Raw genomic sequence first — 24,036 nt, forward strand, 5'->3', positions numbered from 1 at the left:
ATTAAGGAGACATTAGAGTTGGTCTCTCACTACTGGACCTGTTGAGGTTTATCTCCATGGATTTGAATAATTTATTTGAACTCTCTGCCTTTTTTTTTCTATTCTAACTGTATTTTTAGCTTGTTTTCTGTTTTCTGAGTTTTTAAAAGCCATCTTTATTGGCCAGATGGCATTTCATATTGTACTCTCCATTTTCAATAAATGTCAATTTAGTAGGACTTCCAGGGTCCAGAAATTCTTTTGGATGTGATGAGGCTGCCTATTGGAACCTGGATTTTTATTAGTTTTCTTAAAATTTACTATAACAACAACAACAACAGAAGCCTTCTCCCTGCCCTTCTCCTTCTTTTTCCATTTGAATGCAAATGGAACCCATTTATCTAGGAAACTCTTATTTCACATTCAGTAATTTGGAGACTTTGCTGGAGCACAATACTCTTGTCCTCTGCAGAAGAGTTTACTTTCTTTTCTCTATTTCTTCTCAATTCAGGGATTGACACAACCATTAGTTCTATTCAGATTATGGAAATCCAGCAAGTAATAGATCATCGGTATTGCAATGGAGACCACCAGTGCGGGTGGGTAAGCCTCCCCATGATACCTCGATTGTTTCTGGAATTTACTCAGGGCTCTGGGTTTCTGAGACTGGAATGAAAGCTAGAACGACATGGTAAAATCGATGTGTGCTTACATTGCTCCTTAAGTGAAAACACATTTGTTACACGGTGGACGAGGGAATCATAAAATGGTTGGTATTAGCAAATATCAATAAACCAAGGCTCCCACGATTCCAGTCTCCCACTTTAATGGGTAAAGCCAAGGCAAAAAGCTTAGAGGGCAGGTCTGTGGCTGACTCTCTGAGGACACATACCATAGGCCCAGAGCTGCTGGTTAATTTTATAGACAAGAAAGACATTGTTACTGATGGCTCCAAGTAATGAGTGAGCTGACATTTACACATTTTAATAACAAGGAATACCATTGTTTTAATTGCTAAATAATATAGCTTATTTTAGCTTTTTCAGTTAGGAGGAAAAAAATCCAGATACTGAAAAAGTTATCTGTCGTGTGCCGTAAGGTAATGACGCATTTAGGAGCATGGAGTACAAGTAGCTTCAGAAAGCACAATATGCAAGTTGAAGGCATTAAGAGTGGGCAGATAATTTTCTTTCTTTGATAAATATGTACTGGGTGACTGCTAGGTTAAAGGCAAGGCCCTGTATTTGGAACTGGTGTCACAAATCCTTTGCATTCTCAGCCTTATTGCTTTTTTCAACCTAATGTAATGTAGGCTTCAGGCTTCAGGCTTGATTATACTGAGCTTTAAAAATAAGTTGTCTGGTGCATTATGATTTGTTTATGGCTTTGACATTCGTTATGTCATCGAATTCTCACAAAGTCCCTATGAGGTTGGTCTAGTTGATCCCCATTCTGCCACTAAGGAACCTGAGCTTCAGTGAGCTTAAACAATTCAGAGACAGACATTAATTACTGTGTTAGGGTGACATAATGAAGAAGAGTAGGATGATTCGGGTTCAAATACCAGAACTTTGACAAGGTAAGTTCATTCCCCCTGAGTGTCCATTTCTCATCTGTGAGATGCTACTGCATGCAGATGCTGGGGGGCATGTGGTAGGAAGTAAATTCCATTTATCTAAGCTTCCTCTGGTAGAACAAGGCTCTCCTGATCTCAATTCAGATCAGTTTTAACAACTGCTTCCTCATTTTTAACAACCTACTTTAGTGTTATTAAAGACAATCTAAAATGACCCTGGCTCTTTTTCCAACTTATCTGGTTTTGTTTCTCCATATATTTCAAGGTATGGCCCGGACATAAGAATTTGTGTTAGATATAATATGCTTTTCTGCTGGGGTTTTCATTCCAGTATGAGTCCCAGGAAGTCCCGCTTTCTCCCAAGTATCTCTCTTAAAGGGGATGTGTGTGTTGGGGGGTGGGGGTCGGGGGGTTGGGGGCGTGTCTCTGTATAAGTCCTTCTGTGGTGCAGTTTTCTCCCTTATGAAATGGTGATTCAGACTATAATAACACTAGTTGATTCAAGTTCTGAACGTGCGTGGTATTTCCTGCTAATGTTGCCGAAAAGGGAGCGATTCAGGATAGAAAAGCTGGTATTCATTATTTCCAGTCCTCCTTTCCAGAGGGATTGTTAGTTTGCCTTTGCCTCATTTGTCTTCCGAAATCTGTGTCTCCTTAACAGGGACTGGAGTCATTTCCGGTGTGCTCAGTTTTATGCATTTGGCCTGGGATTTGGCTTCCCGTCATTTTGTCTGTGTGTTCTAACAAACCATAAATCTCTGTGGTATATTTTATATATTAAGACCTAAAAGAGATCACTTTGAAATTTGACAGGTACATCTCTGGAAAACGTGGAACTCTCCTGTGCTAAATTTGATTTTCTGTGTTTGTTATAGAGCATTTCACAGTTCACATAGTATTTAATGAGTAACAAAAGCCTTTTGAAGCCTTTCCTGTGTATTTTGATTTGTGGTTTTATTTTTTTCCATAATTAGCTCTGGAAACTACAATTACAATATTCCTGTTAATAAGCACACACCTGCCAATGTCAAATTCTCTCTGGAAATCAAGTAAGTGCATAACTGTAGAAAACAATTCCGCTTCTATCATTATCTGAATAGGAAGTCTGAACTTACTTCACAGTTGATCAGTAAGTTAGAAGGTGGGAAGTTATCAGTCCATGCCGGCGGATGGTAGTTGGGTTGGGTTGAGAGGTGGGCCAGCTCTAGGGAGTTTTCAAAATGAAGGCTGGGATCTTCCAGGCTCCTCCAGTGAATGGAAAGACCCTAAGGATTCACACTCAGCACCTGTAAAATGGGAGCAGTCTTGGGTTTGATGCTCTCAAGTTGCAGACTCCCCCCGACTGTGTCCCTTTGAACTAGGGTAGGAGCAAGAGTAATAGCACAGTCCCTGGGTTGGGGGGCTGGGCAGTTGGGCGAGTCCCTGGTAGCAATGCTGAGGCCGACACCAGCCCCTCTCCCCAGGGGAGTTCAAGGAGTCAGAGTTTGGAGTTGGGCAGACCAGGGTTCACATTTTGTCTCTGCCACTTACTAATTCTGTAACCTTGGAGAAACTACTTATCCTGAGTTGTTTTTGTCTGTAAAACAAGTTTGAAATAAGACCGGAACAAGTAGAGCTGCTGTGGGAACCGCTGTTAAGAATAGTGAAATTAGTAACTACCATTTGCTGAGCACAGAGCCTATGCCACACACTCTACACTTTAATGGTGGGTCATATAATCCTCACAATAACCCTCTGAGTTCGGTATTTCTCTTCTAGTTTATATTTTTCAGATGGGAACACTTAGGTCTAGGGAGGTCAAACACACTTGTCCTGAAACTCGCAGACAGTAAATGGTAGAGTTGGGTTTCAAACTCAGCCCATCCTTTAAACCATCACTTTCCTGCCTTCCCAGTGAGATGAGAGATGTAAAAACGTTGCCCTTTCCTGGCACATATGAGACACTTAATAAATGATAGCTCTTTTTTTATATAAAAATTCTAAGTTATTTTATTTTGTTTGAGAGAGAGACAGTGTGAGCGGAGGAGGGGCAGAGAGAGAGGGAGAGAGAGAGAATCCCAGGCAGGCTCTGTGGTGGCATCACAGATGTGGGGCTCAGACTCACAAAAGCGTGAGATCATGACCTCTGCCAAAAGCGAGAGCCGGACACTTAACCAACTTGAGCCACCCAGGCGCCTCAATTGTAGCTTTTATTATCAGTACCTTTCCTTCAAAATCACAAAGCTCTAATTTAATCTATTCGTACCAAATATTTAAAATAACTATGGTACTTCTAAGACTTTCGACCCACTTCATTCAAATTATGCAATGAGCTGCTCGTCAGGAAGATAGATGGTTTTTATTTTGTGTCTCTTGATTATAGTCTCTCCTTTTCTCCCCCCTCTCCACATTTCCTCTCTTCTCCCCTTTGTTTTCTGCCTCTCTTTTCCTTTTCTCTGTCCTCCACGCTCCCTCTCTGCTTTCCCAGCTCTGTTACTCCTCCTCCATCTGTCCCTTCTTCTGTTTCACTTGGGCTTCATACTTCTTCCCTCATCAACTTTGCTTCTACAATGAGTTCATGACACTCAACCCAACGGCTTGCCTTGGAAAGGTTTGTTTCAAGCAGCAAGTGTTTCGTGACTCAGAGCCCATCACATTTCATGCAGAGCAAGAGCTAAATGTACTGTTTTCTAGCACTCCCTGAGTAGCCTGGAATAGCATTTCCTCCTTCATTCCTAGCTTCAATGGCAGGAAGTAAGCTGACACGGTATGTCCCCTGAAGTGGCAGAAAACCATCTTGAGCCACTAAATCAGGCTTTTTAGGTGAAGAGCCATTTGTCCAATATGTGTGATTTAAAAATAACACACATACTCAACTGAGATTGTAGGTTGTCCCACTTGTGCAATAAGATCATTTCCAAGGACAGATGGATCTCAGCCTCTTGATGATAATTAATGGGCTAACCTCCAGAGAAGAGTCATTCTTTCTGGCAGGACTTCTACTCTGATAGCTTTTAAGGGAGGTAAATTCTAATGGGGCTCACCCCCACATCCCTTCCTGTGTTTGTGCACCTTGCTGCTTCAAACAGTATCTCCTCAGATCAGGGGTGTGTAGAATCTGAAATCCTGGAAACTTCAGGTAGATGCAAATTCAGTTGCCAGAGAAAAGAGAATGGATATCTTCAAAAAGTATTTTCTAATCTGTGGGGATAAGAACTTCTGATGCTAGGATGATTTAAGTCATGAGATTAGATCTTAGGGACTCTATCATATGCTACCCCAGTAGTTGTTTTGGTCAATTCAGGCTGCTATAACAGAAATACCATAGACTGAGTGCCTTAACAAACATTTATTTTCCACCCTTCTGGAGGTTGGGAAGTCCCATATCAAGGCACTGGCAGATTTGGCATCTGGTGAGGGTCTGCTTCCTGTTTCATAGAAGGCCATCTCCTCACTGTGTCCATATAGCAAAGGAACAAGAGAGCTCTCTGAGGTCCTTTCGATAAGATCAGTAATCCCACCCATGAAGGCTCCATGCTCAAGACCTAATCACTTCCCATAGACTCTACTGCCTAACACATCACATTGGAAGTTGGATTTCAGCATATGGATTTGGAGGAGGGGAACACAAACATTAAGTCCATGACAGTAATCATCTGAGACTGAGTTTCTTTCTGTAATAATGAGATGGGAACGGGCATACTGGCATTGATGAGCTTTGTGTAATAAAATGCGTGCAAGAAACTTTGAATAGATTTCCAAGTTACGTTCCCATTCGTACCTCTTTTTATCAAGGTATCGCCTAGTGGAGCTGGTAACTGCTTTCCATTTGCCCTTTCTCTCCTTTGTCTCTTGAAGCACAACAGAACCATTGATAGTCTTCCAATGCAATTTCACCCTCGGAAATATATGTTTCCATAGTAAAAGGGAAGCCAAAGGGATACAAAGCCACCAAGAGGTCTCCCAGGAGATGACACAGGTAATGTTTTCCAGCCCCTGGGCATTCCCTCCCTGTTCCAGAAGAAGTGTGTCTAGAATTGCGGCACAGCCTCTGTTCCCCACCAGGAGAGGGATGCCGCGAGCCAAATGCCGCTGTTTCTCCTTGCTGGCTGACCCTGGTCACAGGGCTTTGCTCAGCATCCTCCATGTGTCCTTCAGAAACTGCAGACTGTTTTAGCGACTCCTGTCAAAAGCTATTGTCATGGATACCTTTCCTAGAGTAGTCAAGGAAATGCTTTCTCAGACTACAGTCTTTCCAACTGAGAGTAAAATGTGGTTATGGAATGGATCTCCCTTTCATTCATTATTTAGGGCTATCAGCACATTTGGAGCCTCCCTGTAGCCCCATTCTTTGATAGCACATACCACTTCCGTGTAGCTGCACCGGTAAGCTTTCTTTCTTTTTTTTCCCCCTTTTTCTTTTTCTTTTCCGGTGAGAAAGAAACAGACCATTAAATCAATCCATCGATCAATTCAATTCAGTCAGTCAATTACTTTAACTCATTTTTACATTAGTCATTCTTCTTTTTTCTTCTGTTCTGACAGGATTTAGCTGACTGTTCAACGGACCCTTATTTTGCTGGGATATTCTTTACAGATTACTTCTTTTACTTCTATCGGCACTGTGTCTGATGTATTCGAATTTGGTTGAGGACTTCGCCAAGGAAAAATACTCAAAAATACGGCGAACAGAAACATAACTTCTTGCAATCTCTTTCTTCTCTTTGTAAAACATTCACATTTATTGCCATAGGGCTTTTTCAAGCTTTGGCTTCTGACAGTTTTGAGACGTTAATGAGGAGAATAAAGTGTTTGCCGCAACTTGAGATAGTGTGGTTTTTGATTTTCCCGTGATTATGAAGAAAACTCTTCCTGGAGTAAACAGCACTGTTGGGCTTGAAAATACTGCTTCTGGTATTAAGGAATCTGTGAGGCCAAAGACACAGGTCAGAGTCTACTTTGTGTTATGTATTTCTTACTGTAGCTTTCGAGAAAAATAAAAAGGCCCGTTTCTGCCAACGTGGGCCCACTAAACACAGACTCTTAACAGTGTGTGATATGGTGTGTGTTAGGGGGACGGATGGGTAGTGTCTCACAGATGAGCTCACATTTAGGCAAACTATTGCTATGTGTTTATGGAAGAGAGGGAGAAGAAGGGAAGGAAGGTGGAAGGGAGGGAGGGAGAGAGAGAGAAAAACGACATATACTAGAGTGCAGAATGTTGCTTGTTAATGATTTGGATAAGAGAAATAGTCGCAATTCTACCCTCTAATGCCTAATGCCTGATGGACACTAAGTTTTGTGTGCTCTCTTATGAAGCACTAACTTGTGACAAGTTTTTTAAGGTAACCCAGATAATCTAGGCCCAGGTTATTTTCCAGTTTTCATTGGTTTTGTTTTCTTCTCCCTCTACATATGACGGCATTATGACCCATCTCTATTGTTTTCAGCTAAATTAGCTCTTGGGTACTTCTGCCTGGCTTATGGGTACATTCATATGCCTTTCCCAATTTAGAATGGCCAGAAAGCCTCTTAGCTGGAGTCTATCAACCATGTTTTTTATTTTCTGTATTCAAACATTTTGACATTTGGGGGTCTTACTGACCTTAAGGGTACTCTACCTCCTAAGGTTAGCCAATTCCTAGAAATAGTAAACAACTTGTCCGTGAGTGCTTTTCAAATACAAGCCAAACAGTCCAGAGTCCACACTGCAACCCACCTCCTTTATTGGGCTCTCACACTCCACCTGCCCTAACCATGCCAGGGCTAGGTACCAGACAGCTAGGCACAGCCCCAGAGCCTGCTGAAGTTATTCACATGAGCCAGTCCCCAGACTGTCCACCCTGCCTCGCTTCTTCCTTCCCATAGAAACCAAAACAAAGGCTCTTGCCCACAGTTCGCCCCCACTTCCTCTGCCTCCTGACTGACCCTGGTGCTTCCCAGTGTGGCCCCCAACATGTGGCATGTCCCCTTCTCTTGGGAACTATCACAAACTATCTTCTCAATGGCAATCATCTCCTGATCTGTTGGCCTTCCTGTACCTCAAATTTTCTGTATTTTAGGACATGGATATTTGAGCCACTGTAGCTCTAGTTCTGGGTGACAAGGCTGCTGAGTGGCTGGGCTTCTCTTATCTTCCTATGGGCCTGGGAGTCAATTAGGAGATAAGAGTTGTGTTGTTTTTTTTTTACCTTGACAGTGATAATCAGTAGTAATAATACATCCTCCTCTTCCTTGTTTTCAAATATTACTACACCTGTGCCATATGAATGGAATTGTGAGACCCCATCTATTAAGAAGAGATACGGTCCTTGCTCTCACAGAAGGCATTTTGAAATAAACTCAGTGACGCAGAGGTAGTTTAGCCCAGTAGGACCTGAGACTTCAGATCCAAACAGCCCTTGCCTTGAATTCAAATCCTGACTTTTCTCTGTGTACCCTTAGACAGGATACTTAACGTCTCTAAGTCTTGATTTCCTTCTTTATAGAAGAGGACAATGAGTATCTAGATAGGATTAAATGAGATAAAATATGTAAAGCACAGATAGGCTATGAATAAGTATAAGCTATTATTGTTTCAACTGCACAGAACAGAATCATTACAATGATTACAGTGGGATTATAAGGAGATTGAGTCACAAAACACTCACACATACATCAAGGCATGTTTGTCGACTATAAAAACCAAGCTACAGACAGAGCATATGCATGTGTGTTACATAATGTTTATATTTTTTTCTATATTTGGAAAATTGTTTTACCTTTTACTAACAGCATAGCCCTTGTAGAAAATTAAATAGAGTAGTTAATTCTTGGGAGGAGTATTTCAGGAGCCCTGCAATTTCTTGGATTCAAATTCAGACTTGGTTGTCCTGGGTTGTATACTATCAGCCTGTCCCGGTATGACCTGCGTCTAGAGACTGTATTTTCCATTCCATTTTTAAATCATGTCCCAGGTTCGTGGTGTGGGAGAGACTTCATTAATTTGACCCTTCCACTGGAAGGAATGTTTGTGAGAAGCAGGGTTACAGAGTTCTTTCCAGCACATAGACCCCATGTTCTCATTCATGCATTTATGTTTGGGATAACATGGAGTTTCAGATATCTAAGGTAGTTCACTGACATTGCCTATAAGAGGATTTCTCTCAAATAAACACTGTTTTCAAGTTAAATTCTATTACAAAACTGAAAGTCTTTCCCCCCAACAAAACAAAACAAAACAAAAAACAAAACAGAAAAAGCATACAACAGGAGACTGTGTTGAAAACCCTCAGAAAGAAAGGATTTAACATAATGAAGAGACCTGTGGCAATCTGTGGCATCCTAGGATTAGTGAAGCCTACTAAACTTTGCTGGAAGATTCTCTTTGTATTTTCAGCACTTTCCCAGTTTGTGAGATATCCACCGTGGACCATGCTGCTTCAGGCCAAAAAGATTTTTCCTTGTGCCAGAGAACTGTCTGACTCTCTACTGGAATATCCCCAAATTTAAGTAGTGTCTATAAATCTTCCTCCCCAAAGCTCATAACCTCAGTCCAACGATGAGCAAAACATCAGACAAACCAAACAGAGTGCTATTCTGCAAAATACCTGACGAATACTCCTTAAAATCATCAAGGTTATCAAAAACAAGGAAAGTCTGGGAAACCATCAAAGCCAAGAGGGGCTTAAAAGAAACATGACAGCTGAATGCACCGTGGAGTCCTGGATGGAACCCTGGAACCAAAAAGGAGCAACAGATGAAAACTAAGGACTTTTGAATAAAGTATGGACTCTAGTTAATAATAATGTATCCATGTTGGTTCATTTGTTGTGACAGACATTAACAATAGAGGGAACTAGGTATGGAGTTTATAGGAACTCTGTGTCCTAGCTTCACTATTTTTCTATAAATCTAAATCTGCTCTAAAAGAAAAAAATATATATATTTCTAAAAAGTCAGAAAATAAGTCCATTAGAGCTGGGCTTAAGTATCACCTACTGCCACCAGGTGCCATTTGTGCTAACATAGGATAAGTTCAATCCTGAAAAACAGGTACCATTTTTAACCTCAGGTCATTTATATCTTAGTTACTGTATTTCATATCCAGTATATATTTTCATATAACTAATTATTTGCCAATTTGTCAGATTCTGTATATCAGTGTCATAGAAAATGCCATATAATATAAGATATAAACACTATAAAATATAAAATAATCACATAACATAAACAAGTAGAATTACAAGAATTTTGAGTTCTAATAAACAAGATTTTGAAAGCTATGTCAGATTGTTTTTTAGACAACCAAACCATAAAAATTCACTTAAAACAGTTTGCTTGCATGAGTTCAACCCTCCAGCACTTAAAAAAAAAAAAAAAAGTAGAGCTCTTAACCTACCTCTTTTCCCATTTCCCATATTTTTACTTCTTTTGCCTAAGCAATTTTTGGATTTCAATTTTAGTGGCAGATTCCTAGCAAAACATCATTACAGACCTCCAACAGAAGAGCAATTCTGTTGGCAGTTTACAAACCTCATCTCTCTGGATTCTCACCATGACCTTGTGATATGGGGAGTGAAGGGACTTCTAGTTCCCCATTCTATAGATAAGGAAACTGAGACACAAAGAGGGTAAGCAAGGACAAGAGTTGACACAGGTTTTCTGGTGCTAAATTTCATCCCTTTCCACTATATGACATGTCTTAATTCAAGGTGGCTGCTTTCCAGAACTTAAGACCGGGTGGCTTATTTCTCACAGTGCTGGGGTCTGGAAGTCCTGCAGGCTCAGTGTCTGCTGGGGCTTCTGTCTTGGAGGTGCAGAAAATTGTCTCCTTGCTGTGTCCTCATATGGTCTTTGTTCTGTGCAGGCAGGAGGAGAGAAAGAGGGAAGAATCAAGCTCTTTGGTGTCTCTCTCTCTCTCTTTTTTTTTTAATGTTTTTTTTTTTTTAATTTTTGAGAGAGAGGGTGACAGAGTGAGAGTGGGGAGGGGCAGGAAGAGAGGGAGACCCAGAATCTGAAGCAGGCTCCAGTCTCTCAGCTGTGGGCACAGACGCAGGGGCTCCAACTAACAGACCGTGAGATCATGACCTGAGCCGAAGTCAGTCACTTAACGGACTGAGCCACCCAGGCGCCCCCGTCTCTTTCCATAAGGGCACTAATCCCATCATGAAAACTGTCTCCTCATGACCTCATCTAAACCTAATTACCTCCCAAAGGTCCCATCTCCAAATACCTGGAGTCTAGGGTTTCAACATATGAATTCCAAAGGGAGACAATTCAGTCCTTGGAAGTACATCCCTTACCCTTAGGAATTTTATTCCTTTTTCTTCACAACCCACCCAAAAGGCATTAACGTGTTAATGGCGCTGGTAAGTGATGTTTACACTGACCAGCTCTCGTAAACCGATAGGATTTATTAGAGGATTTAGTCATCACACAGAATGGAGGGAGGGCAGAGGGACAGAAATGAGTGGAATCCCCGTCACCAGCCACAAAGTCACAACTATTTCTATTGCACCAGGGCTTAACAGCTCACTTAAGAATGCTCCACACCAACCTCATTCCGGGGAATGCTTCAGGAAAATCTTCACTTGGCAAAGCTAAAAGTGTTTTTTTTTTTTTTGGCTTTCATTTCTTCAAAGACATGTGTCATTGATTTTTGTGTCTGATTCTAAAGAGCCAGATGAGCTCTTAAGAAGCATCCAAGGATTTAGAATCTGGTGCATTTTTCATGTGTGTTTGTTCAAAGCTTGTGGCAGCGCAGCCGCAGAGACCTCCCATTTACCAACAGTGTTCTGCGTAGACTCCATCTTCCCTTGGCTGGATTCTGTGAATGGGGAAAGTCTCTGCCACATAATTGGTGGAAAGGATGGGTGCCGAAAATCACAGTCTCAATCCTTCAATTTCTTATGGCTCCACACAAATACGTGTGAGATCACATTTTAGAAAGACCCTTGACAACACGTCTTCGCCAAAGTTGGGTCCTCAAGCCATTGTTGGCTGCACCAGCCAGACCTCCTGCTTAAATGCGGAGTAACTGGAAAAAGGACTAGAGTCAGAGCTGGGAAGCTTGGTTTTGGTCCCAGCTCAACCGTTGGCCTTTGGTGTCATCTTGGGTACTTTACTTTTTGGGTTGCAAACTCGGACCCATGATCATCCTGTCTGCATGACAGTTACTGTGAACACTGAAAGCGATATATACATGAGGCCTCTTGTAAAGTGGAAGGTGCTGGGTGAACGCTACGGGAATACAGTTAAGAACGGTCCTTGGGAAGACATTATTTTGAACAAAAAAATGAGAAGTCGGAAATTCTCACTTCTTGTAATGAAGTTTCAGTTCATGACACTTAGGGTAAGTGACTTACCTGTCCATTCACCATCTTCTTCACGTGGAAAACATGTCGCCTAGCACTCAACAGATGCTCAGTTAACATGTATTAAGTGAAAGGTGGGTAAATAAAAAATTTCCTTGCATTTGCCAGGCGTATGGCAAGATGGCAACGGTAAACCAGATTTGAACTGTTCTCTCTCTTCCGCTGTGAATTTTTTTAAATTGGTATTATTTGGAATAATAGGATGTTATTACCCTCTTCTCCAAACACATTTAAAATGTCTCTACATGGCTTCTGATAGAAACAAGCAAATCCATGGCCTGTTGTCTTTTAGAGGGTTTCAAACCCTGATAGTCAGCTACAGCCTATTATTCATCGTTTGTATTTATACTGCTGATTTTTTTTCCATACAGCACAACTGCATGAAAATCTAAATTAATTGCAGATTAATTATAAAGCACTCAGTGAATGTTTCATATTATATCCAAACATGGAGCATGACAGTAATTAGGCTGCTGCAGTTTTCACCTGAAGTGAGTTGTAAGACCTCGGGCCTGTCATCCTGTACAAGTCCCGAAAAAACATTTCCTTTTAGTGTGGATATTCTTGGCTCTTAAGAGCAGTCTCTGGAATTATCTGTAGTACAGAAGCTACTCAAAATCATGCTAAGAAGCAAAAGTCTTCATGACTTCACGAAGGGCGCCTTTGCCTCTGACAAGACACTCCATGATAGATGATCTTTCCCGCATTCAGCCCCCAGTGCAGTTAACAGCTTGCTCATTTTCACTCTTTTGCTGAAACCTGTGGGGAGGACTTTCCATGAGCCAGACTCTAGGAAACGAAAGGAGCAGCGCATCACTGGTGACCTCTCTGAGGCATCCCCCCACCCGGTGGAGGAGCCAGACAGCCACACGGCCATCACACCACACGAAAAGCCCTGTGGCTGTGGCATTGATGTTGTGCTGTGAGCAGACAGGGATGGGCTGATAAGGCTGGCTCTCCGCTAAATGAGAAAGAGGATGGAAGGGAAGGAAGGGGGAAGGCTTCAAGCAGGAAGAGAAGTCTGAGCTGTTCTGGTTCCAAAAGAATGACAAATGTTTTTTGGTTTTGTGTCTGGTTTCTTTTTTAAGTGGAGAAATTAAAAGAAGGTAGAGGTTGCCTATCAGAAAGAAACTGATTTTTAAGTGCGCCGGGAACTGCAAAGAGAATAATTACCACCCCCACCCACCTGAGCCAGCCCTTCTGCGAGCTTTGCTCACAGGAGAGGCACTCCTGTTTCTAAAAGACACCCGTTCTTTCCTTCGGCTCCGGCAGCCAGCCATCTGTCCCAGGAGATTCGAGGGAACCGTGGGAAAAGCAAAACACGCTGGGTGGGGCATGGGATGACTCAGGGAACTGGCAATGAGACTGTGGGTGGGGAGGCTGAGCCTTAGGACAGTGACTGACTCATCCACAGGTACCCAGCTCTCTGTGGTAAGGGCGTGATAAGTACTCGTGCAGTGGGCGAGGGCTGGCTCCCTAGGGGCCATCTGCCTCCCAGTCTTTTGGTCACTCTGCCCATGTTAAAGGAAAGAGGTTTTCCTTCCTCAAGAAAGTTTACTTCTCATTTTTCCACCTCAGGTGTTCATGGACTATCTCTTAAAAGTTCTCCAGGTATGTACGACTTGCCCCTTCTTTTGGCAACACTACCCCCCCCCACACCCCCGCCCCGATTTTCTTTTGGCCAACTCTGTTCCCCCAGGTCTCCATCTCTGTGAATCAGGTGAGGCCGATACCACTCCCTCACTCCAGGGAAAAACGTGTGACCCAGGCCTGAGTGAAGAAAAGATGGCATTTCCTTGGCAACAGTGGTTGGTTTAGGGGTGACCGTATGACCCAGTTCAGGCTGATCAGAACCATCCCTGGGAGTTTGACCGGAACTGTAAGCAAAGAGGGAGTTTTCTGTGGGACTTATTAAGCAGGTAGGAGTAAGCCTGGAGCTGCTGGGGGCCATCTTACCATCATGGCGGACTGCCTGCCTGAGTACGAAGCTCACCCAAAGGGAAGTGGAGCTGAGGTATGAGGAAGGCACATTTCTGACTGGCCGAGCCTGGCTCAGTTGTCCCCCTGGGCTTTAGTGAGCTGTGGCCAGGTGAGAGGGTCATGCAGTTAGCAGCGCTGCCTCTCAGGCGGAGTGTGGTGGTGGATAGATTCCGCACGTACGGAATGTGGAAGGGAAGGGAATCATAAGCATCGTGGGTATAGCCCCTTTGTCCCCTATGATCCCTATATTTCTGAGACACAGAAATGATTGTTATTTCCATTTCACATGAGACTTAGGGTAAGCCAGAGACCATGCAACTGGTAGGTGACAGATGTGGAATCTTCAACACAAGAACTTTTCATTTATGATCCAAATTGTTTCCTCAGCGCAGTTCTGTCTACTGTGGAATTACATAGTCTCCCTTTCTCGAGCCTCACAATTGCATCTAGTTTTCATGTTCAAGGATGTAATAGTACTAACTCCATGTTTTAAAGAAACAGTTGGTGGTGATCCAGAAAGAGAAGATCAAGGAAGAAAATCTGAACCGTGGGTCTTGAGCGATACGCTGCTGTCCATTAATGAAGCAGCGAGCGAGGGTGAGGATTCTGTTAGCAAATGTTCACGGAAGGGCAGTTGGATAAAGGTGGGCCCTGTGCCTGGGACACCTGTGGGGTCAGCGGCAGCTGCGGGGGTTTTGGCAGCGGCTGAGGTGGCTGCGAATTTGATTCTTAATTTATAAGTTTGAGTAGCAAATGCCGCTAACCCAATAGCGGTATCTTGTTATAAAGTGCCCCGTCCAGGGGGCCCCTGGGTGGCTCAGTCACTTAAGCATCTGACTCTTGATTTTGACTCAGGTCATGATCTTACAGTTTGTGGGATCGAGCCCTGTGTGGGACTCTGCACTGAGCTTGGAGCCTGCTTGAGATTCTCTCTCTCCCTCTCTCTCTCTGCCCCTCCCCTGTGCATGCTCTCTCTCTCAAAAAATGAATACACTTAAAAAATAAAGTGGCCTGCTGGGCCTTCTGTAAGCACGGGTGGCTGAATCTCAGATTTATAGCTTATGCTTCCACAAACTTAGACTTCTCTGTTCTATCCTTTGTTTTCTATATCCCACCAGTCTTGGGGCAGGCGGTGGGGGAGGAGGAGGGAAGGAAGCGTCCACTAATACAATCACAAAATTGTGTTTCTTTGTCCCTGCGGTGACCTGCTGTGCAGGACTCCCCCCCTCCCACCCCGCCACCCCCCTTCTCCAGTTCTCCGCGTCCCTGAGGGTATGTCATTCATATACAGCAGTGGCCCTTAGTTGTGATGTGACAGTTACCATTCTCCTTTTCTCTTTTGTGGCTCTTTGAGGCGTTATCTCTGGTCACTGCCACTGCCCGATTTAGCGACTCACCCACTGATACTGACCAAAGATGCCACAAGGAGCTGCTGAAGCTACTGCTGTTACTGTCCATCAGTGTCGGTGCCTTGGCAGAGGGGTTGAGGGCTTTGTCTGCCAACACGGCCACCAGAGGTGCCGGGTCTGCTGATGCCAGTGCTTGTCCTCCGTGGACCCTGGGCTAAGGCAGCTCTGTTTTGGCAGCCTCCTCTTGCGACGAGTCGGCCTTGATTGAACTCATGCCAGTTGGATCAGGGGATGATCTGAAAGTTGGATTTTATTACATTAAGTGTTTATTTATTTATTTATTTTTATTTCTAATGGTTTTTTTTTTAATTTTTTTTTAATGTGTATTTATTTTTGAGACAGAGAGAGACAAAGCATGAATGGGGGAGGGTCAGAGAGAGGGAGACACAGAATCTGAAACAGGCTCCAGGCTCTGAGCCGTCAGCACAGAGCCCGACGCGGGGCTCGAACTCACGGACCGTAAGATCATGACCTGAGCCGAAGTCGGCCACTTAACCGACTGAGCCACCCAGGCACCCCTCTAATGTTTTTAATGTTTATTTACTTCTGAGAGAGAGAGAGAGAGAGAGCACGTGCATGAGTGTGGGAGGGGCAGAGAGAGACAGAGAGAGACAGAGTGAGAACAGGGGAGGGGCAGAGAGGGAGACACAGAATCTGAAGCAGGCTCCAGGCTCTGGGCTGTCAGCACAGAGCCCGATGTGGGGCTCGAACTCACAAGCCATGAGATCATGACTTGAGCCGAAGTCAAACGCTCAACCGACTGAGCCACCCAGGTGCCCTAAGGACTTTATTATATTAGAAACATCTCCCAGGAGGCTGCATTTTGTCCTAGAACCTAAAACTTGTGGACCTCTATCCTTGCTTCCCTTGGTCTGTCATTTTTTTTTTTAAGTTTATTTTTTATTTATTTTGACAAAGATACAAAGAGCAAGGGGAGAGGGGCAGCTAGAGAAGGAGACAGAATCCCAACCAGGCTTCACGCTGCCAGCACAGAGCCCGACCCAGGGCTTGAATTCACAAACCGTGTGAGATCATGACCTTTGGTCTGTCATTTAAAAGACCCTGGGGACTCATCCCATAGCCAGACATGCTTGAATCCTAAGTGAATATAGATTTTAGACCAAAATGTAAACAAATACATGCAAATGTAGGGACACCTTCTGACAGACTTTCCACTGTTATCAAATAGTGCTTTATATAATTTTACCCCTGAGGCAGAGTGAAACCAACTCATATCGAACCTTTTTAGAAATGCAAATGTATCACACACAGCTTTACCTTAGCTCCTGTGCTCTTGGATGCAGAAGGATCTTGAGGACAAAGTCCTCCCAGGCAACTCTCCATGCCTTATGCAAACCAACTGGTGCTTGGCTAATCTCTCAAGGAGACGGTGCTCCCGACCCTTGCAGCTTGCTGGTTTCTGTTTCCTTTGTGGCAAGAGCAAAACCAAACCAACAAAACATGGAGAATAGCACTGCTCCTGAGAAGCACATAAACCCAACTGGAATATTCTCCGGGGGAGACATTTTCTCTCCCCTGACCCAAAGTTCTCTGACCTTTGAAGTTTTAGAAAAATGCACAATTATTGAAGTCTGCGCACTAATACTTCTTTAATGTGTTTTAATTTTTTTATTCAAGTCTTAGAGACTTTCTGGAACAGACTGTTTTTTTAAACAAACCAAATTTAGGACATCTATTTAAATCTCTTTTGAAATGCAAAGAATTTTTTATTTTTTTGATAAATAGTGATTTACAAATGGCACCATTCCATTTCCATTATGACACTTTGACAGGTTATTAAAATTATGTGTTCACATGGTTATTTTTCGACCAGGGGACTGGAAGATGGAGAAGATGATAACAGTGGTGAAAAGAAGGAATAATATGTGTGTGTGTGTGTGTGTGTGTGTGTGTGTCTATGCCAGAATAAGGTAGTGAAATGTTTTCCTCAACCCACTTAAGATTCCTGGCTGGGTCTCAAAATTAAACTGACAAAGACAGATTATCAGGGGAGAAGCACGCAAATTTGTTTAGTGCAAATTTTACATGACACAGGAGCCTTCATAAGGAAATAAAGACCTAAAGAAACAGATAAGCCTGAGTATTTTTATGCTATATTTGCTGAAAAGTGGACAGTCGTGTAGAAACACTATAGGCCAAAAAGTATGAGGTAAGTGTAGTAAACTGGGGGAAATTTAGTGAGGCCCGTTCAGAATTTTGTTGGTGGTGTCACCTTTGTCTTCAGAGATAAGAACACTCCTTTCCTCCGGATACAGGGAGAAGATCTCTTAATTGGGGATTTTATAATCTGTTTCTGAAGAGAAGAGCTATACGAAGGGGCCCATTTTGCTGTTTCTCCAACTCCTTCAGCTTAAAGTATTCAATAGGGGGTTCCGGTTCAAGATGGCAACCCACAATTGGTTGGGAACTCAAAACCTTGGGCTTCTCCCTAAGGAGAAGGGTTCATACCCTACGTTTGGCACCCCAACTTTTAAAATCAGCATCTGAGAGACAAGCCCCCAAAATATCTGGCATTGAAGACCAACAGGGTGCCTATCCACCAGACCTGCAGGGCTATGGCAAACCGAGTCTCTTAAAGGGATCGTGTGTTGACTCACCCGATCCTGGGCCAGTGCAGAAGCAGCCCTCTGAAAAGTGCCCAAACATTATGCGAAACTCATTTCTTAATTTTAAAGTGTTGGTCTAAGGCGGCAGGAGCCTGCAAGAATACCCTCCAGGGAAAGAAGTTGTTGGATGCCATCTTGGTGCTTTCCCTCGGCCTTGCTAAGGCCAACAGGCACCATATTTTTTTTTTTTTCCTTTCCCTTGGGTATGGGCTCTATATTCCAGCTGGCAGGGGCCATCTTCCATGCGCTCCCTCTTCCTTGCTAAAGCCGGCAATCACTGTCTCTCTCTTAAACTTCCCTCCTTCCTCCTCCTCTTTTTTTCTTTCTTTTTCTTTTTTCAAACTTATTTTCCGTGAGTCCTATCTTTGAACTTCCTCTCTGTCTCACTCCAGCCAGTAGTTGCCATCTTTATGCTCTCTGCCTGTCACTCTCAAGGGCCAGTATCTCACAGAGGGAAAAAGGGGAGCGTCTGGTGCCTTGGTTTTTACATCTGGTGACCTGGGTTTCATCGCTGCCATCTAGGAGATGTCCCGTGACTGCCTAGATCTGGAAGCCGTGCAGGGGTTGGGGGTGTGTGTGATCCTGGGTCCCATAAGATGTAACAATGGGGGAGACAGTTCTTGGCAGGCCACTACTCCTAGGGCACTCCGCAGACAGCAGACTGAAACACACCCCAGTCTTCCTGAGAATGAGGCATATTTGCTTTTCCAGGAACTTTGGACTGAGGGGCAGGCTTCTGGTTTGGCACACGGAAATGTCTCAGAGGGGCTCTTGGTGAATAGAATCTTTGCATTCTCCCTCCGCCTTGCCCTGGCTCCCCTCTATCTTACAGAAAAGAGTTTATACCCTTCCCTGGTGCCCTGGTTTTTGTGGCTGCTGCCTAAGAGATGCCCCTTGATGGCCTGGCTCTGGTGGCCGGGGGGGATGTGTTCCTGGGTCCGACAGGCCTGTAACAATGGGAGAGACCGTTCTTGGCAGGCCACCACCCCCAGAGCACTATCCAGACAGCAGATTGAAACACAACCCCAGCCCTTCTGTGAAAGAGACCTAATTGCTAGTCCTGGAGCTTCAGTTTTAGGGGGAGGCTTCAGGTTTGGCACACATTTAGAGGCTACAGAAGTGCTCTCAGGGAGTGTAGCCAGAGGGACGCCATTTTTGCACTCTCCCTCTACAGCCCACTGATAGCTCAGAAATGAGCTTGTATGCTTGTCTGGAGTCTCGGTTTTTGTGACTGCTGGCAAGGGGACACTGGACACCACCAGATCACCTGGCTCTGGGGGCCAGCTAGGCTTATGTTTGTGGAATGTATATATTTGCCTTCTTCAGAAGCCTGGGGGTCCAACTTCCAATCAGCCTGAATCTAAGTGCTGATTGAGATTCTCCCCTTGGGACACTGATGGGTCCTGGCACATCCTCAACTACTGGGAGCTATAAAAAATAAAATAGGCTGCTTGGACAATCACAGAAGTTTGAGAGACAGCTAATAGCTAGGAAGATAGGTCAGGGTTGAATGACAAGGCTTATCTCCTACTCGAGGCCACTCTTTCAAGACCATGAGAGGTGGCTGTTTCCTCTACTGCATAGAAACGGTGGTTTCCAGAGGCTGGGGGTTGAGGGTGGGCAAAATGGGTGAAGGGAGTCAAAAGGCACAAACTTCCAGTTATGAAATAAGTAAGTCACGGGGATGCACGGTGACTGTAGTCAATAATACTGTGTTGTATATTTGGAAGTTGTTAAGAGAGTAGATCTTAAAAGTTCTCATCACAAGAAAAAAAAATCCTGTAACTGTATGTGATGACAGATGTTAACTAGGTTTATTGTGGGGATCATATCTCAATATATACAAATATTGGGTCATTATGTTGTATGCCCGATACTAATATACTGTCATATGTTAACTATACCTCAGTAAAAAAAAAGGAAAAAAAATATTCAAGATGCCATATTTGAGGGTAGTGTATCCTAAACTCCATTACTGGCCAAACATCAGGGGGTCTTTATATTCTATCTATCTAACACCCCCATGTCCACACAGGCTCACAATTATATTTAGAATCTTTTCACAGGAAGCTGATAAGAGTATTCAACCCAGTCTACCAGGTGTTGATGAAGCACCTTTTATGTGTCTCTCATACACAACAGGGGTCTAACAAAACACAAATGCTTTCGAAAGCACCCTCCCACTCTGAGTTGCTTCCCTTAGCTGTTGCTCCCAAGGACGCTGAATAGGAAAGATTAAAACCCACTTCAACTCCACTTCGGCTGCAACTTACATTCAGTCTCGTATTTAACCAACTTTCCCAAGGCCAAGATGATTTTGTATACGTGGATTTGCATTTTATTGGCTCCGTCACCTCAAAAATTGCCCAGGATTATATAAGGCAGTGTCTCTCTCTCTCTCTCTCTCTCTCTCTCTCAAGTGGGCCTATCCTGAGCAAAGGGAAATGCTCGCCAGGAGTAACCTGCTCGGTCATACCTGCTGAATTCAGTGGGATCCAGGAAGAGCATATGGGAACCTTTAAGAAGGCCCCGTCCTTTAAAGTTGGCCATGTTGTCTTTCACTGGCAGTATATAAAAGGAAAACAGAGCTCGAATAACTGGCTGCATTTGTTTAGTGCCCCAGAGCAGGACTTCTCAAACTTTAATGTGCATATGACGAAGGGATCCTCTTGAAATTCTTGTTCTGATTCAGTAGGTCTGGGGTGGGGCCTGAGAACTTGCCTGTCTACTAAGTCCTGCACGATGTTGATGCTGCTGGTCTGGGGACCCACTCTGAGTGGCAAATCTTTAATTTGCCAAGGGTTTTCCTATGTCATCCCATTCAATCCTTAGGACAGGCCTGTAAGGTACTGGACACATCCCCATTTTACAGAAGTGGAAGCAGCTTCAGTGAGGAAAACAGGATTGCTTAGGGTATGCAATCAGTAGGACCTATACGCAGTCATCTAAATCCAAAAGTCCAGTGCTTCCTCCCCCGTGACTGTGACCCTCCACCCATGACGTCACCCGGGTCACTATGCATCAAGGCTTTTGATTTCAGAGAGCTGGTTCTGCAGCACGCCGCTGTGTGTTCCTAGTCCTTGAATTGTTAAATCTGCTCCTGGGGCGCCTGGGTGGTTCAGTCCGTTACGTGTCTGACTTCGGTTCAGGTCACGATCTCACCGTTTGTGGGTTTGAGGGGCTCTGCCCCGACAGTGCGGAGCCTGCTTGGGAGTCTCTCTCTCTCTCTCTCTCTCTGTCCCTCCCTGACTCATGCTTTCTCCCTCTCTCTCTCTCTAAAGAAATTGAAAAAAAAAAAAAAAGCTGCTCCTTGCTTGTTAGCATGTTTTGGTTGGTGACTCTGTCATCCTGCATGCTATCCCTCCCTACTTCATACTTTATCCACGGGTAGGTATAAAATTCCTGGTTTCTCATATCTGAATCATAAATATAGGCTTTTCAGTGATGTTTGGAGGCTCAAGTATCGATGGATACATAGAGGACTGATCTATGGTAAGTAAAACAGGCAGTATATGGAGAATTGCAATGAGAGATTAGACATCTTCCTATTGATAATAACAACAGAATAAGAATAATAGTATATGCTAGAAGTTGACAAAAGCATAATGGGTAAACAGAAGGGCTTGGGAGTTGGTTTAAAAGTTTATTTATTTATTTTGGGGGAGAGAGAGAGAGAGTGCGAGCGAGTAGGGGAGGGCCAGAGAGAGAGGGGGAGAGAGAGATTCCAAAGCAGGCTCCTCACTATCAGCTCAGAGCCCGATGCGGAGCTCAAACTCATGAAGTGTGAGATCATGGCCTGAGCTGAAATCAAGAGTCAGACACGTAACTGACTGAACCACTCAGGTGTCCTAGGAGTTTTGAATCCTGGTTCTGCCTCTTACCAAATGAGTAACTTTGGCTCAGTCATTTAACTTCTCTGCGCTTTGATTTCCTTGTAGCTTAAAAGAAGATAATACGGTTTTTGTGACAATTAAAATATTTAATTCACAACTATGCCCAGCACATACTAAGTACTCAATAAATATTAATGAGCATCATTATTACCAGTCATACCAACCTCCTTAATTTTAAGGGCCACAGAGGTCCGAAAAGCTCAAGCTATTTCAACATTCATTAGGAAACAATCATGAGGCTTTTGCTATGCAGCAGACATTTACTGATTGATGGCTAGACTTCTGTTATAAAATGGGAAGTCAGAGAGCTGCTAACCAAACACAGACCCGCCGATTTCTGTTCTATTTTGGAGAGTGTGAGCAAATGATCACCATACTCACTGCCACTCTGGCTTTTTAACGGGGTTTTGATATTCCACACGGTTCCTTGGGTGGCAAGCATCACCAAATGAGTAACCTGGGGTCAGTTTCTTCCTCCATTTATCTTCTTGGCATGGAGGGCCCTGCAGTGTGGACGGAAAGGCATGAAGCCCGGAGCTGAGACACGGGGGCTGCAGAACCGGCTGATGGGGTGCCTGGCGTGTAGGTCAAGAGTGCTCTCACAGCCTCATGCGTGGGGTTGCTCTTCTCACGCACACGTTTCCAACCCCACCCAGAGACTGTTGGGTTTAGAATCAGCATCACTTACCTGGCTGAAGTTAGTGCTGTGGGCATCTCTGTCCCCAAGGACGGTAAGGAATCTAGTTACCCTGGCCTGCGGGGCAGGGGCATCGGTTTGCAGCTGACCTGTCGGCCGCATTATACAGTTCTCTATTGCAAAGCCTTTGTGTCCAGAGAATTCTCTGGCTCTGAACTTCGCTACTTTTGTTTGGAGCAATCTCGCCCCAGTCTTCAAGTTTCAGGCAAGGCACCTGGCGTATAACTAAGGGATAAGCAGAAGAAATAAAAATCTTTTATTACTTGAGTGAAGCCAGGTATGTGCAAATAAACAATGAAAAAGTGCAAATGACCTCAAGAGAGGAATTGTATAAACTCCCAAGGGACTAGTCCCCATCTTTACAAACCAAGGGTTGCTTAACATTTCACTACTTTGTTTTCCTCTTCGTGCCGAATGCAAATTTATGCTCGTTGGCAGCAATCTAGGGGGCACATTCCCTTAAAAATTAAGCCTCTTATTTCAAATATTTGTCTCACTGCAAATTATTTCAGTGTTATCAAATAATTCTTCCTTCAACAATAGCTCCTGTATGTGAAGCCTGTGCATGCAGAAAACCCAGACATGTTGAAAGTAGACCTTCATAGACAATCTAGCCCAGGGGAGTTCACTGCCCCAGTTACAGTGTTTTTGGATTGCACAGGATAAAGGGCTCCAAATTGAGGAATGTGCAAGATGGGAAAAACTGTGATGTTTTGTCTTTATACAGGGAAGGAGGAATTAGTGATACTGACCTCCCAATGCACTGAGTTATGGAATTGGACAAAATTCAAATTTTTTTAAGTTTATATTTGAGAGAGAGGAGAGCGTGTGAGCCAGTGGGAGAAGGGCAGAGAGAGAGACGGAGGGAGAGAGGGAATCCTAGGCTGATAACACAGAGCCCAATGCAGGGCTCGAACTCACGAACCATGAGACCATGACCTGAGCCGAAGTCAGATGCTTAGGTGACTGAGCCACCTAAGCGCCCTCAAAATTCAATGTTTCTAAATGTGGTTTTCTCAGAGCAACATGTGCAAGTGACTTCAGAAGTTGAATGGGACTAGTAAGCTCATCGCTGAGGCCATGGTTCTCTCCTACACACCCATTTCACTGTCCAGTGGCAACTATTTTCTGCTTTTAAGCTCTTTGTTCTTGAACGAGGCCCATGCGTCTAAAGAATATGCTTATGCTGCTGTTGTCCACCAATTTTAGACATTACAGTAGATGAAGATTTAGCTCAACTGCCTTCCATTTCATCCTGCAAGATGTTTATACCAAAATTCTGTAAGTTTATGTTCTGTTTTCATTATTCTGAATGCAACGTCATCATTGCCGAGCTTAGAAGAATGATTGCACTTTCTCTAAGTTGTATTGTTGTTGTTTCCTACAGCAGTGGGGACATTTTCCACCAGGTACACATTTCCTTCGTCAGGCCAGTGACCAGAATTTGCCAGACTTGTGGTCGACAGATGTCTCCGCTAACAGCACATCTTCAGGCAGCCTATTTATCTGGATTGATTCCCTCCGGCTCCTGCCTAACCTCG

At 43.8% G+C, this 24,036-nt stretch overlaps 1 protein-coding gene and 1 long non-coding RNA gene across 5 annotated transcripts in view; one reads left to right on the forward strand and one right to left on the reverse strand.

The window, feature by feature from the left end:
- The window catches only part of MYRFL (myelin regulatory factor like), a 127,360-nt gene extending 120,786 nt beyond the window's left edge, over nt 1–6,574 (forward strand). For 3 of the 4 annotated variants that reach the window (XM_053226491.1, XM_053226490.1, XM_053226489.1), the window contains 5 exons: nt 491–578; nt 2,530–2,604; nt 5,393–5,513; nt 5,846–5,920; nt 6,080–6,574. In XM_053226491.1, coding sequence (XP_053082466.1) covers nt 491–578; nt 2,530–2,604; nt 5,393–5,513; nt 5,846–5,920; nt 6,080–6,166 — 446 coding nt within the window. In that variant the 3' untranslated portion in view covers nt 6,167–6,574. Of the gene's footprint in view, nt 1–490; nt 579–2,529; nt 2,605–5,329; nt 5,514–5,845; nt 5,921–6,079 lie in introns of those variants that run through there. The other variant, XR_008300338.1, reaches the window with a different exon arrangement.
- LOC128316429 (uncharacterized) overlaps nt 1–24,036 on the reverse strand; it is a 38,484-nt gene that overhangs the window by 1,779 nt on the left and 12,669 nt on the right. Inside the window, exons 3-6 of the long non-coding RNA XR_008300339.1 lie at nt 22,487–22,720; nt 16,557–16,705; nt 15,281–15,514; nt 2,671–10,374 (exon numbers count right to left, since the gene is read on the reverse strand). This is a non-coding gene — a long non-coding RNA (uncharacterized LOC128316429). The remainder of the gene's footprint in view (nt 1–2,670; nt 10,375–15,280; nt 15,515–16,556; nt 16,706–22,486; nt 22,721–24,036) is intronic.

The sequence above is a fragment of the Acinonyx jubatus genome, chromosome B4, assembly GCF_027475565.1.
Source record: "Acinonyx jubatus isolate Ajub_Pintada_27869175 chromosome B4, VMU_Ajub_asm_v1.0, whole genome shotgun sequence".
Taxonomy (NCBI): Eukaryota; Metazoa; Chordata; class Mammalia; order Carnivora; family Felidae; genus Acinonyx; species Acinonyx jubatus.